The 17,325-nt window shown below is 43.1% G+C and overlaps 3 protein-coding genes across 4 annotated transcripts; 2 read left to right on the top strand and 1 right to left on the bottom strand.

Annotated features, from left to right (window-relative positions):
• Positions 1-839: 839 nt before the first annotated feature.
• tmem186 (transmembrane protein 186) lies at positions 840-2,469 on the bottom strand. The gene is made up of 2 exons (XM_056408545.1): positions 2,388-2,469; positions 840-1,802 (listed from the first exon to the last, which is right to left on the bottom strand). Exons 1-2 carry the CDS (start codon positions 2,388-2,390, stop codon positions 1,143-1,145), a joined length of 663 nt encoding a protein of 220 aa, XP_056264520.1. The 5' UTR covers positions 2,391-2,469; the 3' UTR covers positions 840-1,142.
• Positions 2,470-2,494: 25 nt separating this feature from the next.
• Positions 2,495-9,931, top strand: gde1 (glycerophosphodiester phosphodiesterase 1). 2 transcript variants are annotated; one of them, XM_056408544.1, is made up of 7 exons: positions 2,495-2,512; positions 3,247-3,539; positions 5,359-5,534; positions 7,738-7,843; positions 8,224-8,316; positions 8,910-9,121; positions 9,208-9,931. In XM_056408544.1, exons 2-7 carry the CDS (start codon positions 3,270-3,272, stop codon positions 9,353-9,355), a joined length of 1,005 nt encoding a protein of 334 aa, XP_056264519.1. In that variant the 5' UTR covers positions 2,495-2,512; positions 3,247-3,269; the 3' UTR covers positions 9,356-9,931. The 2 variants fall into 2 exon arrangements, with proteins under 2 accessions (XP_056264519.1, XP_056264518.1); XM_056408543.1 differs by lacking the exon at positions 2,495-2,512 and having other exon boundaries at positions 3,040-3,539.
• Positions 9,932-10,409: 478 nt separating this feature from the next.
• On the top strand, positions 10,410-17,265 carry mcrip2 (MAPK regulated corepressor interacting protein 2). Its single transcript, XM_056408546.1, has 5 exons — positions 10,410-12,700; positions 12,849-12,918; positions 13,600-13,733; positions 15,151-15,252; positions 16,808-17,265. Exons 1-5 carry the CDS (start codon positions 12,646-12,648, stop codon positions 16,876-16,878), a joined length of 432 nt encoding a protein of 143 aa, XP_056264521.1. The 5' UTR covers positions 10,410-12,645; the 3' UTR covers positions 16,879-17,265.
• Positions 17,266-17,325: the final 60 nt, after the last annotated feature.

Raw genomic sequence — 17,325 nt, 5'->3', positions numbered from 1 at the left:
TTTATTTTTAAAGCCGAAAATTCCGCCACTTAAGGCCCCTCGCTGTGAGCGCTGCGCTGCGCGTGCAGACAGTTTGACACGGAGCAGCGCGTGCGCTCTGATCCCGCGCTCTTTTAATGAAGTATCGATACTAAAAATATGCTAAATCACATCGCTCTTAACGTACGGGTACTTTGTTAGTATCGCTCCACCGTGCAGCGTGACAGCAGCAGATGTAGCGCGCTAACATTCAAGCTAACCTGAACCCCCAAACGCTGAAGACATCTTGACGCTGATTGGCCGAGACGCAACACGTCCCATCAAAGATGTTTTATTGCGAAGAGCACCACTCCACATTTTCTCCGTGTCCCACTCCAATCTCATAAACGCCGGCCGGCCAATTGACCCCCCCCCCATACCCCCAAAACAAAAACTCTTCGGATCTACACGATTCACGTAAGTCACCTATTTTGGTTTCAAAACGGCAAATTTCACTGAAAGGTGAGGGATTCTCATGCCTGATATATATACACACACAAACACCAATAATAATATGTATTAATTAATTAAAATGTAGTAATATTTAAAAATATATATAATATTTTGTGAAAGCTATTCCATGACACAAAAAGCATTCATAAAAGTAAACATACCTGTGTGTGTATCATTTAAAATCTTCTGTGATGGTATTACCAAATGCCCCATTCTACATGTAAAGTACATCGGTCATTGTTCACATCTGAGTCGCTAACAGTGTTTGAATAAAATGTGCTTCATTATTACCTTTAAATGGTTCTTAGTAAAGTCATTGTTTTAAGATTCAACACAAATAGTTATGCTTGTAAAACATAAGGACCAGCTCACTTCAAACAATACTTTATTACATGTGTTTTCTCCTTTGAACATTAAGACTCTGGTTACAGACCAACGTAATCTGAGACGTCCTGACACAATGCCCACTGGTCAATTATTGAATATTTCCAACCACAAGCTTCATTAAATAATTAATTACTCATTAGAACACATCTCAGTACATAGTCTTCCACTATATAATCTTTTTTCACTGAGAACAGATCCTTCTCATTAATACAAGTTGCACTGCAATTTGCACATAATTAGGATAATTCAATGTTGACTAATACCGTCCAAATACATACAATTTTTTAAGTTCCAAACACCTTCTTAAAGCCCTGTTGGTCCACCACACGTCCAAATTGAGTGGAGAAATACATCGTCTGTGGACTGCTGAATCTCTTAAGTTTCAATATTGACTCGTTTAAGTAATCGCCCGTATCCGCGATGGTCATAACATCTGACACTGGCAGATAGATATCGCAGCGCCTGCCCCAGAAGCTGAGGTGGGACACTTTGAGAGTGGTCTGGGACGAGTCCAGGTACATCATCCCCACCACCCTCTGGAAGAAGTGACTGGCGGTGTACAGCATGGCACCAGCAAACAGCGCTACACCCGTTGTGTAGCTGACCAGAAAGAAGGGGACAACTCCCTGGAGGTAGAAGATGAACACCGGGGGCAAGATGACCACGGTGAATGCCGTTTGGAACAGTTTCAGTCTGGACACCGCTACGAGGAGCTTCATGTGTGGCAGGGTGTAAATCATAGTGTACTTGTGTGTGGAAAAGTCAGAGTACCTTCCCAGGGCTGTGATATTAGATATAACAGGGCCCCGGAAGCTCTGCTGGATGAGTGTGTGACCTGGTGCCCAAGGCTGCACTCCACCAGTTATCCGACCTGGAAGTAGACATGATCCTCTGGAACAGGACAGGATGTTTGACGTAAACCTGCGCACCAACACTGAACTGATCTGTAGACAAATAACCGGTGCATTAGACGCGAAACAAATTCGAAAAGGTATCTACAAACATTTTTAAAAAATAGATTTATATCATTTTGCAAAATCCCAAACATCACTGTTTTCAGCAAAAACAAAAGAATGTTGGCAAGAAAATATTCAGCAGACTACTTGATGGTGAAAATAAGCGTTAGTTACAACCTGTGCACTTAATAATAATATTACAATACATGAACACACACATAACTCCCCAACTCAAAGTCGTTTTCGACACAATGTAAACATTAGTATCAGGGCTATCTGATTGCATTACACAGGTGTGCTTAATTAGCATTATGACGTAGTTTCACCTCCGGTTCAGTCTTCAAGGAGAAACGCAGCCAGTAAAGTATGAACAAATTAACACGCGCAATAAATCATATGCACCCGTGTTGTTCTAATTAATCATTAATTTGCTATATTATTAGAAGTGAGGTGGACGGAACTTGGTTAACAAAAAGCGAGTGCAAGACAAAACATCTCCTGACCGAGCTGTCATACATTAACTAAAGCAGCTTAAGTTTCCAATATAGGACTTTAAGAGAAAATATGGCTCACCATGACCGACGAGAGGCTGAATGCTGGAGCGAAAATGTAGAATTCAGTGCTGGCTCCAATGACAGGAAACCCTCTGACCCGGAAGTACTTAACGGAGACGTTGGTGTCTCGTTTCCTCCTCACGGGTAAGTCGTAAACTTAAGTTAAATGCATTTCATTGAGCTCTTAATGAAATATGTCTTGACTCCAAACCTGTGAATATCACTTTGAAGGTCATTCAACTCGGGAAAGAGACGTAACTCGAGTTGTCACGACCAGCTCAAGTTTATTTACGGTACGCGCATGACGGCATAACGGTAACAGCGCCTCAGAACTGACTTCAGAATAAGAGTTTACTTCCGGTGAACGTGACTGTCAGGCAATACGCCTTTAAATACAGATAGTTCAATAATTTAACTTAAATTAAACTGAATGAGTGGAAAATCATGAATTTTATGAATGTTGATCCAGGTAGTCAGATAGTGGATGTATTGATCTGCTCTGTTTATGACTTTAAAGTGCTGATAAATTTGTTTAGCTTTGTATTGGAGATAATATGTCCCTTCAGGGTTGCCGTAGAGAAAGAAGTAACTAGAATTGGGGGTGACAAATAAAGAAAGAGGGAAGCCATGGGCTGAACTACATGTCTGATATTCCGACTCCGTTTATAAACCGGTTATAAGTCCACTTCACACGAACCCAGAATGCTCAAGTATCTGTATTTAAAAGTGTATTGCCTAACCAGCACGTTCACCGGAAGTTTGCTTTATTTTGAAGTCCGTTCTCCCACACTCGTACCGTAATGCCTAATACATGCGCGTAGGCTGGCTTGACTGTTGCAGGTTGTTCCCCGGTTGTAACGTCCCTTTCTGTCCTCAAGTCAGAAGGACATAAACAGAGACCATGCTGCAGCTCGGAGATGAAGTCGCCCTGTACTCGGTGGTCTTCGTGCTCCTCCTGCTCGGGACGAGGAGCCCGGTGTGCAGCACCGTCCTCACCGCCTCGCTCTACCTCTTTCTGACCATGTTCCGGTTTCCCCAGTTACCAACCAGCCGGGCCCGGCAGGTGCTGCACCCGGCCAAGGGCGTGGTGGGCTCCGGCAATGTGTCGGTGGTCGCTCACCGCTGCGGTGGGCACGACGCACCGGAGAACACCATTGTTGCCATCCGGGAGGTGAGAAGAGGGCGGGAGGTCTGGGGGCTTGTGTGTGTGTGTTGGAGTCACATTATTATTATCTTTCCATCAGGATATCATGTCCCTTTTAACCACCGGTCAATTATCGAATATTTCAATTATCTTCAATAACTAATTACTCATTTTTTAAAATTATTTTTTACAATTTATTTAATTTAATTTATTTAACCAGGAAATGCCTCATTGAGATTAAAAATCTCCTTTACAAGAGTGTCCTGGCCAAGACAGCAGCAGTAGCACGTCACACAAAGTTCCATACAATACAACATAAAACAGTGACAGACAACATATAAAACGAAAAACTAAATCACAGCATGAATAAAACCAAAACTAAGACTCAAGTCAACACGACCCAGTTTACACAGGAGCACATACCTCCGTCATATAAAACATCTACAGCTAGATGAATTTCCCTCCAATATTTTCAATCTATTTTTAAAAACACCTAAGGAGACCGGCTCCCGGAGACCCAGGTCTGTCTGCAGCACATTCCAAGCCGCAGGAGCAGCAAACTTAAAACCTCTTTTCCCCATTTCCAAACGGACGTGAGGGACGGAGAGCAAGAGGAGGCCTTGAGCAGAGGTCACAGAGCGAAGATGGTAGCTTCCAGGGTTTTTCAGCTGAATTAGCGTCCAAAGATACGATGGAAGTACGTGGAGAATAGCCTTATAAATAAGGACATGCCAATGATTTTGTCTACGGATGGACAGCGGAGTCCAACCAACCCTAGCATACAGGGAGCAATGGTGAGTCAGAGCCTTAAGATTAGTGATGAACCTCAATGCTCCATGGTAGACAGTATCTAAGGAGTGGAGACATTGAGAAGATGCATGCATATATAAGACATCACCATAATCATCACAGGCATAAAAGTAGCAGCAACAAGTCTCTTTTTAGCATTAAAAGAAAAGCAAGACTTATTTCGAAAATAGAAACCCAGCCTCACTTTCAACTTCTTCACAAGTTGCTGAATATGAGGTTTAAAAGAGAGAGAGTCATCAATCAAGAATCCCAGGTATTTATATGATGATACAGACTCAATCACATTGCCCTGAAATGAAATCATAGCTGGAAGGTTTAATGGCTTAGTTTTTGAGTTTGTAAACATCATCAACTTCGTTTTATCAGGATTCAACATTAATTTCAACTCATTAAAAGAGTGTTGCACAGTATTGAAGGCTGTTTGTAAGTGTAAGAGAGCCTGATGCTGTGTAGGAGCAGAGCAGTAAATGACAGTATCGTCTGCATAAAAGTGAAAATTGGCATTTGGCACATTTTGACCGATACTGTTAATATAAATTGTGAATAAAAGTGGTCCTAGGACTGAACCCTGTGGCACACCTTTTATTATATCAAGAGAACTCGAGGTGATGCCTTCAGCCTGTACACACTGTGATCGGTTTGATAAATAATTTTCAAACCAACAGACAGTATGTTTTGACAGTCCAATAGTAAGAAGTCTCTGCTTCATTACTGCATGATCGACAGTGTCGAAAGCCTTGGACAAATCAATAAAAAGGGCTGCACAAGAGAACATATCTCATTAATAGTTCATACCAGCAAGGAATTTGTCTGGCGGATGGGGCACAACATTGGACAATAGGACAAATAAGACAAATGAGACAATATAAACACAGTGCAAGAAATCTGGGTGTGTTCAATGAGAACAGATCCGTCTCTTTATATAACAAGTTAGAGTATACTACTACAAGTAGTTTGAAGTCTGGGACTGTGAGAAGCGTATACTCCTGCAATACTTGGCTTCCAACCTTTTTGTTATTCATCTGTTGTTCTCTAGTCCAGCAAGAATGGGGCCACAGGCGTGGAGTTGGACCTGGAGTTCTCCGCAGACAGTGTCCCAATACTGATGCATGATGAGACTGTGGACCGGACCACCAACGGGTCGGGACCACTCAGCCAGATGAGGCTGTCCGACTTGGGTAAACTGGACGCAGCAGCGAAACATCGACTCCGGTAAGACCGACAGAGAAAATACATCTTAGAATTCACACAACACGCATGCAGACAGATGGGCAGACTTTACAGTTTTTATGGCATTTTTTTGCAGCTGATACTTTAGATTTAGGATCTTAAAAATACTGTTTTTTTTTTGCAGAAGGTACAGTTGTTGTGTTTAAAGAAGAAGCTGTATGCAATCTATTAATCCTTGTTTAAATAGCCAGTGGTGGTGTAAGAAATGCGAGCTAATTGGCACAATATGTTGGTGGACAAAAGGAATGTATATATTCATGCTTGAAAACTGTGGGCCTATTTATATTTTAGTGCTTTGTGACTTTATGTTTGGTTGCAACTTGCTGATGTAGCCTGCCTTTAGCAGCGTGTCAGACTTCTATCCACTGAGTGGCTTGTTTGTTCTGTACTTTCTGCAGCAGAATAGACTCGTACAGAATATATTGTTCATATACAGCCATTCAGGGATGTTGAATTGGTCATTTTACAGTTAAAACTGTGTGAATGGATACTGGATGGCTCCAAGAGAGTTCTATGAAAACACTTAAAGGAGAAGTTGAAGGCACATTTAACAATAATCAATACAGAAACAAGAAAGGCAAGTTGCTGTTACGGAGGAATGCAGCCAGTAATACACGAGAAACAGATGCCTGCAGGCTTCTAAAACGGTTCACTTCAGGTCCAATAAAAGAAGAAGGTGCAGACGTCTCTAGACAATACATTTAGAAAGTATAACGGTGAGTGAAACAGGAAATGTAATTGAATCGGTATTACAAGAAATTGAAGAAATACAAAATTGTAGTTTATTTTTTAACAAGAGGACATCAGACATTAGCCTTACAGAGCATCAGAAACCAAACATTAAATAATATGATGACAGTACCAGAATATTAAACTACACATAACTAAGCTTTATGATGGTTGGCAGTCGGCTGCTGTACTGAAGACAACTTACCGAATGCCCCTAAGTTACGTCAATACCATTTATTTGACTTGATTCCTTCGTGTCTTTATAATGTCAAAGCCAGTGCCTTGCAATAATAGGTTAGATAGCAAATAGTTATTTCATTACCTTCACGCATGTGAAAACAAGGGGACGGCCTCTTTTCATTCAGAATATGGCAATGTGATTACCCCTGTGCCATGGTCTGGGTTTTGGTGTCTTGTTTCCTGTTTTATTTTGAAGTCCTTTGTCTCTTGTGTCCTCTGTTTTCCTGCACTTCCTGTCCCTGTCTGCCCTGTCCCTGATTGTTCATTCCCTTCACCTGCTCTCAGCCACTCCTCTGCCTCCCGTGTGATTGCAAGCCCCGCCCTCATTGTTTCCACCTGTGTCTCGTTCCCCTGTGTATTTAGTCTGCGTCTACTCCTTATTCTGTGCCAGATCGTTTCTGTGCTTCCTTTATGTTCCTTGTCCTCGTGCGACTTTTTTGCAAGTAAAACAGAGTTGTTATCACCTCACCTCCCGTTTATTCCTCTGCTCCTGAGTCTCTGCCACTGCACTCAGAAATGTTACCCCGGATATGATTTACACAAGAAAACTACTGTATTGTTTACACAGATATCATCTAATGATGCATGAAGTTGATACAAATGTGTATTTTGCATGTCTGATTTGCATTATAATCGCATAGGGGCCCTTGTAGTTATTGCATTACCCATCTTTACCCATGGAGATGGACGACCGCAACATTCAGGACATGGGATCAAATAAAAAGTAACAAAATTAATTTTCCCCAGAGATAATTTCTGTCGGTTTAGGTAGTTATTATCACGCTGATGTAAGCTCTAGCATTCCTCTTTCTAATTAGTGTGTTCAGAATGACTGATTTGATGCAAAAAGAAGGGTTGAGATGCCATGATTGCCAAATGTGATTAACAGCTGCTCTGGGGGAAGTAGCATTATGGCAGCAGAGTCGGGAATTAAATGAGAGCCGTAACTTTAAACTGTATATAACCTTCACGAGTCTGTGTAATATAATATGTATCATAAATGTAGTTCTAGAGATATTATGGTTAGTTGTTGTGTCTTTCTTGGCAAATAGCTACTTGGGTGCTAACGTAGCAGCTGGCTCACGCACAGGCAGGTGTGTGTGGGCGGGACCTCAACACCGCGGCTCCAGATCGGTGTATCCCTGATCAAATAAAGAGTAATGTTTCAGTATATATGTTTGAAAGGCACTGACCTTGGTGTGTCCTTGGTCACCAGGGAAAGGTTTGCTGGGGAGAAGATCCCAACTCTGGAGGAGGCAGTAGAGGAATGTATCAAACTGCAGCTCACCATCTACTTTGATGTCAAAGGTCATCCAGATGAGGTGCAGCCAACACAATGAACAAACAGGAGTGTGTTGTGTGCACTGTGCCTCTCATACTCGTTGATTTAATTGATATGTACCGAGTCGGCTTTTAATTGTGAAGAGAACGTTTCTATTATCTGTTATTCTGCTCTCGTACACAACGTTCTCAACGAACTAAGCTCAAGTAAAAATGTAATTAAACATTTTAGGTGATTAAGGAATGGAGAGCTGCTTTATTGTTGTCGTTTAAGGCCACACTCAACTTACACACACAGCTGCTAGTTACCACCAAGTGGTTACACAGGAACACACACACACTCACACACACACACAATGATCTAAAGCCTCTAAACCGATGACTGTCCTACAATAACCGTGCGCTTCTCTTCCTCTGCCAGGCAGCTGCAGCCCTTAAAGAATTGTATAAAAAGCATCCAGTCCTCTACACCACCAGCATCGTCTGCTCCTTTGAGCCAAAAGTCATCTACAGGGTGAGAGGGGTCTTTGGCGTGTTTCAGAAGTGAATGTCTAGTTCGTGGTAAAATAGACCCGAACAAAGTCACGTTTGCAGCTGTGAAACAAAAAGGAGACAGTTAAAAAAATTAGACTGTGAACATTTTGATAAGATTGGGTAAGCAGCCTGCACACATTGCGGCAAACATCACCAAATAAAAGGGTTTGTTCCAATTCAATCCCTCCCATGTCGCCTACATGAATGAATATATATATACTAGGGCTCAAGCACTTTGACCATAATGTAAATTATTTCCAAAGATGTAACTTTACTTGACTTTGACAAAACAATGCCAATACAAATGTGTTGTCCATGGAAAAAAACCATGGATTACCTGACCCACAGAAATATATAACTGACAACAACTGCCACACGTGCTAAATTAATGTAACAATACTAATGTATTGTACTGCTAATTAAAAAATAGATTTTTTTTAAAAACAGAATGGGCTACCATAATGGTACTGATTAAATAAACTAAATTTGCTCTGATGCCATTCCTGTCATCTGTTATCTCTTTGCTAACATTCACCATCACCCCGCCTCCTGCTCTGTTCCACTCCGGCCCAGATGAGGCAGGGCGACCCGGAAGTGGTCACAGCGTTGACCCACCGGCCGTGGATGCTGAGTCGGTTCGGAAACGGTGCCCCGCGCTTCTCGTCGCTATGGAAACACCATTGGATGACGCTCATGGACATTGCGTTGGACTGGGCGCACCATCACGTGCTGTGGAAGCTCTGTGGCGTCTCGGCCTTCCTGATCCAGAAAAACTTTGTCTCCGTGTAAGTTTCCACAGCTGAGGCCAGCCGTCGTATTCGCGTCATATTCAGACGTGTGTGTGTAACTGTTGTCTGTGCTGTGTCTGCAGGGACTACGTTCAGTACTGGGCCCAGAGGGGGGTGGAAGTGGTCGCCTGGACAGTCAACACCAAAGTGGAGAAAGACTACTACCAGGAGCTGCTGCAGGTCAACTACATCACAGACAGCCTCGTGGAAGACTGTGAACCCCAATATTGAAGAAACGTGAACCCCGAGCATGACGTGGTAACAACGTAGTCGTTGATAAAAGATCAAGTAGATTTGAAAGGACTTTTCACTATCGACTCGTCACCCGTTATGTGGCATCAGGTAAGATGCCACATGCACGCTGTCTTTGTTGTGAGTGTTTGTTTGAGGCGACCGGACGGACCAGACTGAGGGCCGTACTCTATAACGAGAGGCACTACGTACATTTCTAGACCTTTCGGCAATAAGTCTCCATAAAGAAACCTTTTTATCAAACGTTCCTTTATTCACCAACTTTGCAATCGTGTCCGTCTTTCAATACCTGAAGTATAGTGTCAATCACAGTCTGCGCTTTTTACTCCGTAACGGCCACTAATCTCGTGGAAACTAGAAGTGACTTATTACTAAATATATATATATATTATTTATTTAAGAGTAATATAAATAATCATTTCATATCTTTGGCAAATGTACATATGGAACTGAAATGCAAAAAAGGAACGCATGAATGAGTGGAGGTTACTCCGAGACAACAGCTGACAGTGACTATTACAAACTGAGCTGAAATAAATTGATTTTAAAAAGCTAGACTACTTCAGTCTTTGATCCGGCTATCAACCTCATCTGCATTTCCATTTGATATATTCTTCATTTAAACAGATTTGACAATTTAACAATGATCAAAAATTCATTTCATATGATTGAATCTGTTTTTTGTGGTGAAGCAGAGTGGGCGGTAGAGTGGACATATGTTTAAAAACGCTGGGGACACCAAAAGGCTCCCTAGAGATCAGTTGTTTCAGCCATAAATGCTTTAACATCTTTAATAACACCGCTAGGAGTGTAACCACTACTCCATGTATTAATCTGCTTCAATGCAAAGTGGCCACAGTGCTGCTGGTGCTCAGCCTGTGTAGTGTGGACTGTTGATGCCTCTCACTCTGGAGTCTCAGGTGATTGACCCAGATAGTAGAGATGAATGGGGGGAGGGGCGGTGGGGGGGGATGGAGTGTTGAATATCAACTTGGATAAGCCTGTCTGAGCCGCTTCTTGTCTCGGCTGATCTTCAGTGACTAAACACAGACGGTCAGCTCACGGCGTGGAGTCGAACGACAGAGGTTAGCTGGGACGACTATCAGGTCTTCCATATATAGGTGAAATATATAACCTCTACAGGGCAGCTTCAAGGGTAAGCAGCAATGTGTATGTGAGTGCTCCAGTGGATGGCCTGAAACGAGTTTATTAGTCCTTATAAATATTAGTTCAATGGTACATTTTCGTCAGGCTCCCTTAGTTATCAATAAATAACTTAAATCTGCAAACGGCAGCTAAGGGACGGCTTTATTTCAGTTAGTCTGTCTCACGCCAATAGGTTAAAGGTAATCTCTCCCTCTCGAGGGGCGTGCAGTGACGTCACGGAGGGGGGTTGCCCCGCTCCGTAAAGCAGTCCGACCGGAGACTAAACAGAAACGACGAGGAGAGCGGAAATGAGGAGACTCCAACTTCAAAATAAAGCCCACACAAATTAGGAAATTGTCATCCACTTTAATGTCCCAGTGAAGCACTATTGTTTAACATGGTTAAATATAAACGGCACCTTTTCATACATCTTTACATTAAATGCAGTTTTAATGTAGACAATGGTCACACTTCATGTTTACCCAAAACACAATAACCGTACGCACCATAATATTGTAAAGATTAATGTAATTTTGTAGTGATGCTAAAATCAATGGAATTTGTAAAAAATAATATTCTCAAACCATGCCTCGTTCACTCGGGTTAATCTCTTAATCATATATATTTTTTAAGCTACGGTCTGCCATATAAATAAAACACCCTTTTCATAGTCAACAGTACGAAATAACATTTAGTACTGAAATTATCTCCCCATTTTACTCCGTCTATTTGAAAGAAAAACCCCATCTTTCCCATTTCATGTGCACTATTGCATTTACAGGATGTCAAATAGCACATTAGTTGAAAAAACGTTTCTCTGCAGTCCAACATATAAAGTGAGTACAGATAATATAGTGTAATAGATTTTGAAAAAAAAAACATTGAGACAACATATATCGAAATGTAATTTAATGTGTGGTGAAAGTAGAGGCGCCTCTGGGCTTTCTATATTGATATTGTGTTGGCTGTCCACAAGAGGTCCTCGCCTGATGTCCACTCCCAAGAATGTGTTGCTGCTCACTCTATATCAGCACCATTGATGGTCAGCGGTGTCGAGTGTGGCCTCTCCGGAAGTCAACAACAACCTCCGTGGTCTTGCTGTTATTCAGAAGGAGGTTCTTGTTGTTGTCTCTGCACCACGTGGTTAGAAGGCTGACCTTCCTCAAGTGGGTCTCATCATCTTTGGTGATGAGACCCAACACTAACACTACCTTTGAGAGTATTTTTAGCATTTTAGAAACGCATCTTTTCAAACTTTATCTGGATTAAAAAACAGATTAGCACTTCAGTGACACTTAAATGGCACTTACTTATGATACTTTTGTAGTACTTATTGTAATCACTTTGGATAAAAGCGTCTAATTAATGACATGTAATTTCTATTAATACTAAATATTAAATACGTCAATTAAATATGTACAGTGTGTAGTCATCTAAATAATGTACGTATTTAATTAACTGTTCGTGTTTTTAAATGGTGTTTGGTGATCTGACGCAGCATAGGTAACCAAACACCTCTCGTCAAACTGGCATCGCAAGTCGCAGACTATCTGGTATTTTATTTTGAAAACCCCAGCCCGGAAGTCACGTTCTTCATTCTTGACAGCTTGACGCCGGCCCAGCGTTGAAGCTTTTACGTCCTGATGAGAATATCCCAACAGCGTGCGTTGTCCTTGTGTTCCGGTCGGAGGTGTCGCAGTCGGTCCCGAGCCTTGTGTCCCGCGTGGAGTGTCAGTGCGCGCGCGCGTCAGGAGCCACAAGGTGACTCCGACTGCCTGACTGATTGATCCCGGGCGCGTGGAGCCGCGTTCTCCTTGGGTGACCTCCACGCCACCTCTCGTAGTAGCAGCAGCAGCATACGCCGGTCCAGTAGAACTCTTAACACCTGCCGGTTCCGAGGTGCAGCGGAACCGATATTCAACAGCGGGAGACACGTCGGAGCGAGTCTGCTGCAGGCGGAGCCGCTGACCGGGAGAGAAAAGAAAAGAAAAGCACCAAAAAAAAGAAAGAAACCACGCTGCGAATTTTTCTTTTTTTACCCTCGTTGGGGGCGGAGCTTGGAGTGGATCGATGCGCTCACCTGGTGATTCATAAGAATCCTTCCAGAATATCTGGGCGTTCACATGATGTACACGATCACCAGAGGTCCCAGCAAACTTGTTACCCAACGGAGGACAGGTCAGTGAACGCATCTGATGCAATGTCGCATCATTAATGATTTTTATTTTTATTTTTTAAAGCGAGTTGGGTCAATCGCGATGGTTCAGTGGTTTAAATATATATATGCATACGCGTAAAATCAATAAACTCTGTTTGTGTCCCTCAGGTCCCACACAACAAGTCGAGAGCAAATTCAGCGACTTGAAGCTCAAGCCGACGTCGTGGCTCTTATCGAAGTGAGTGTTGTTTTGGAACTGTTTATTTTTTTATTTCTGTAAGATCATTTATGATCACCTGCGCGCCTGTTGCTTTGTAAACAACTCTTGGGTCTTGAGCTGCCTTCAGGTGCTCGGAAATACCGATATCACCTAAAGATGCGCTGACTTGCTCGTGACTAGGATGTTTTTGCAGAGTGGTATTAGTTTTTTATTATGAGGTGTTATAAACTGGTAACTGAGTGTTTCCGGTGAATTTGACGGCAGTAAAAGTATCAAGTACTACAATTTGAGTTGTTGGCTCTATAAATGTAAGAGCTTTTATTTATACTTTATATCTTTATACTTTTATATCTTCTATCTATATGTAGGTTAATGGGGTAAACCCATTCTGGAAGAAGCGAAAGCAACTGGTGATGTGTGTTCCAGCTGAAAAACTCCATCAACCAGAATGCATTGCAACTAGAAAAAGCATCTTGAGAGTTGCATGCTGGAGTTGTTGATTGACGTTATAGAAATAAAGAAAGTAACATTTGGTAATTTTTAGTGTCAATGAAACCAAACTAATGTCTCGTTTGACTCATCAATTTATCTGACCTCTTTTTTTGGGATGAAACTCCTCTGACCAATCAGAAGCAGCCAGCATCATGTGTGTGTGTTGTCCCCGAGCGTTCTTTAATCGTCTCCGTCAAATCTCCGCAGCTCTCCGCCCCCGAAGATCGTCTTCAACCGTCTGAATGGGAAGCGTTACCACGGTGCGGACACGCAGAAGGCCGCCGGCCCCGCCGAGGGGTTCCCCCCCGCTCACGAGGACAACGTCCGATTTGTGTATGAAGGTGAGACGTCATGAGGGTGGAGACCTGGACACCGGGGGGGGGGGATACATTCAATAAAGGATACTAGAGATATTGGGATTGGGGGCTCCTCCTTTAAGACATTTTGAAGGGTGCTTTTACCTTTAAAAAAAATTGGGTGTTGCCCAATATTATGAATTCTAATTCATTTAATTATGAATAACCCAGAGAACCTGATGTAGAGGCAGAAATGAGCCCCAGAATCTTGTGAGAAGTGCCGGTGTGTCGCGGTCAGCCAACGAGTTAAATGTTTAAGTACATAGAGCAGGGGTCGGGAACCTATGGCTCTTCCGGTGACGGCATATGGCTCGCAGACAATTTTGAGTTAAAAAAATAAATAAAAATCTCCGCCCGCCCCCCTGTAATTTTCTCTATCGCGCCAGATTACAGCAGCAGTAATGTCAGGTCCTTTTCTTAAAGACGTCTTTGTTCTTTTATTTAACTAAACGTCTGTTATTGATCATCTCGACACACCAGCATGTCATTTCTGTCTCTACGTGTCGCGGTAACACTTCTCGGCTCGCCGTCTCGCGCGCCGCAGAGATCCGATGCCTGCGTGTGCGCGCATCGGAGCGGACCAAAGAAAAAGTCCCCCGCACTCCCCCCCCCCCCCCCCCCCACCGTAGCATCATGCAGCACCAGAAGTCGCATTAAAAGCGAGACATATTTGATTTATTATCCGTTAAAAATACTATATGGCTCTCAATGAATTATATTTGGCTTTTATGGCTCTCCCAGTCAAAAAGGTTCCTGACCCCTGATCTAGAGCGACTGTGTGAGCGGTTAGCAGGTCAGTCTTTCGATCGGGGCGTTGGCGGTTGAATCCCCGCCCTAGTTAATGTGTCCTTAAGCAAGCCACTTCACCATGTAGCCGTGTCGCCGGTGTGTGACTCGCATGAGGTGTTGGTCCCTCAGGATGAAAGCTGAATGTCATGTATACGTTGGCTCCGGCCCAATTGGAGCGCTGCGCCCACACGTTGGTCTTTACGTTCTCCGGGCTGCACAAACGGTGAGTTTATAATCGGTTGCTGAACGTTTGTAGAAGGCGAACTGCAGAGCCGTCGATTTTAATAACGCCAAAACCTCGAGGCTGATCCGGAGGAACACCAGGAACAACCGTCACCCTGAGCAAATAGAAAACCCCAAAAACATGGAGCGGTTCAGTCTCCTCCAGCTCTGGATGGGGGTCCTCCGGTGGGCGGCGCTCTGCAGATGTTCTCTTCAAAGTCAACAGCTGCTTCTGTTTGAGACGGGAATGTTTTCGCTTCAGGGCCGAGCTGAGAAACGTAGACGGACAGGAAAGAAACGTTGGCGTGTGACTTCACCAGCGGCTCTGAGGTGATGAGTGTTCTTTGAAGTTAATTGAGCGTGTGTGTGTGTGTGTGTGTTTTGTTTGCAGCATGGCAGCAGGTGGAGCAGAAGCTGGGGGACGACGGGGAGCCAGCTGCCAGCCAGGGGCCCGTTCAGTACACCGAGAAGACCCCCGGTGCTGCGATGAAGAGTACGTACCTGCGTCTTCGCCACTCTTGATTAGCGCGCTCTTCATTCACTGAAAAGTCTTCAAAGAACACGACGACTACGAGACCCTCACGCCGTCTCGTCTCGTCCACGTTTCATGGCGCCAGCGGATCTCGCTCTTCCGGCTTTGTGAACTTTTAAGTGATAATCCCGCCGTGTTTTAATTGTTTTAGAAGCGAGCCGTGTGGGTTGTGGCTCCGCTGTGTCCTCAGGCCGAGGTGATCTCGCTTATAGGCCGCTTTAATGTTTAACTGTGTCTATGAGAACCTGTCTGTTCCAGATAAACCAGCTCTGACTGCTGGTCACACACACACACACACACACACACACACACCGGTCTAGTCCAGTTCCTTGTGTGGCTCACTGCCTCAAAAGGTTGCGACCGTTTCCCTTTTGGAATAACTCTGGGGATTAGAGTCATGAATCAACCTCAGTAGCTACATTCTAACGTTTATTTAATGACATTATGTACTATGACAATGTTAGGGATGGTTTATGAGTTAGGATTTTGATTGAGCTTCTGGAAATTGAAAAGATCCATCAGATCTAAAAAATACACTATCAGAGGAACTGTGTATTTTCAAAGCACGTTTTTATAACAGGCATTCGTAACTTTGGGGTCGGCCGCCCTGAACACTAGGGGGGGGGGGGGTCTTGAGATGAGGGCCATGACTTTCTCTTTTCTCTTTAAAAAAACCTAAATAAAGTGGCAGCTGGCTGGAGGAAAGGAGGAAGGAAGGAAGGGAGTGAGTGTGTGTGTGTCACCAGCGGTCTTCTATCACTACAATATATTACACTTATACAACCCCCATGAGTGCTCCCCATCTTTTAAGGGTGATGTCATATTCAAAGATTCATTTAAAAAACTTCAATCTTTCCATTTTATTTAAAAGAAAGAAAAAAATACATTTGGTATTGTTTGCTATAAGCAAAACGTTAGAATTGATCGTTAAGGAACGTATTTACAATTTGCTTACATGCTCTGTATGCCATGACGTCTTTATGACAACAGCTTTTTTAATTATATTTTTGGATTATACTATGACATAATGACTACCTTTTATTTCACACTATATTTGTATAACCCTATACTTTGGCAATTTAAGGAGTTTTTTCATATTACTTATGATTACTTTACATTTCTAACATGGCAAACAATGCCTTATTTTTTTTAAACATGCTATAATGTCACTTGTTTTTCTAACATACAACAGGGGTTGAATATATATTTAATTTAACTATTTTAGTACCTCAGTGGTTGAGAATAGCTGAATTATATACTATTACATTTACGGCATAATACTCACTATGCATCACATTTTAATGGCGTTTGACTTTTGCCGTCTTATTCTGACACTTGTATTACTTTTATAATGAATTCATGACATTATAATGCAATTCGAATGCATACAATGAGTATTAATTATTACACCAAATAAATCAACAGTTGTAATAAGTTACTCAATCAATAACTAATTATAGTATTGATCATTTACTTTGGTGAATATAAATGAGTCCTTAAATCTCCGTCCTTGCAGACTTCGTGCCCATCGACCTGGAGGAGTGGTGGGCTCAGCGCTTCCTCGCCAACATCGCCAACCTGTGCTGACGGCGGCCGTGAGGCGGGACAGGAAGTGCCACGCCGATGCTCCGCTGTGAGGCCCCCCCCCCCTCCCCCGAGGGCAGGCGGGTTCTCCGGGGGCCGAGGCGCTGAAGGGTCGTTCATAATTTGGAAATCTGATTTCTTGCCCTGTGCTTCATGCTGCTGCAGAGACCCCCCCCCAACACACACACACACACCCCCCATAACCGACAGCGACCCGACTTAACTCTCAGGGCTCTGACTTGAAGACGCCATGGAGGACCCGCCTCACCACGTGGATGACGTATCACCCCTCGAGTGTCCTCGGCCGTGTGTGTGTGTGTACGACTTGGCTGATCTCCGGATATAAAACTATCTGGAGATCAAAAGAAGTAAAATGTTTTTTCAAAAACGTCTTGTGTGAAGTCATTTGTAAATAATGATGCATTCATAATTAATGAGCCATTATTGTCC

This window comes from Pseudoliparis swirei, chromosome 24 (assembly GCF_029220125.1).
Source record: "Pseudoliparis swirei isolate HS2019 ecotype Mariana Trench chromosome 24, NWPU_hadal_v1, whole genome shotgun sequence".
NCBI lineage: Eukaryota > Metazoa > Chordata > Actinopteri > Perciformes > Liparidae > Pseudoliparis > Pseudoliparis swirei.
Note: the sequence above shows the minus strand (reverse complement) of the source record. Positions and strands in the feature narration are given on the sequence as shown.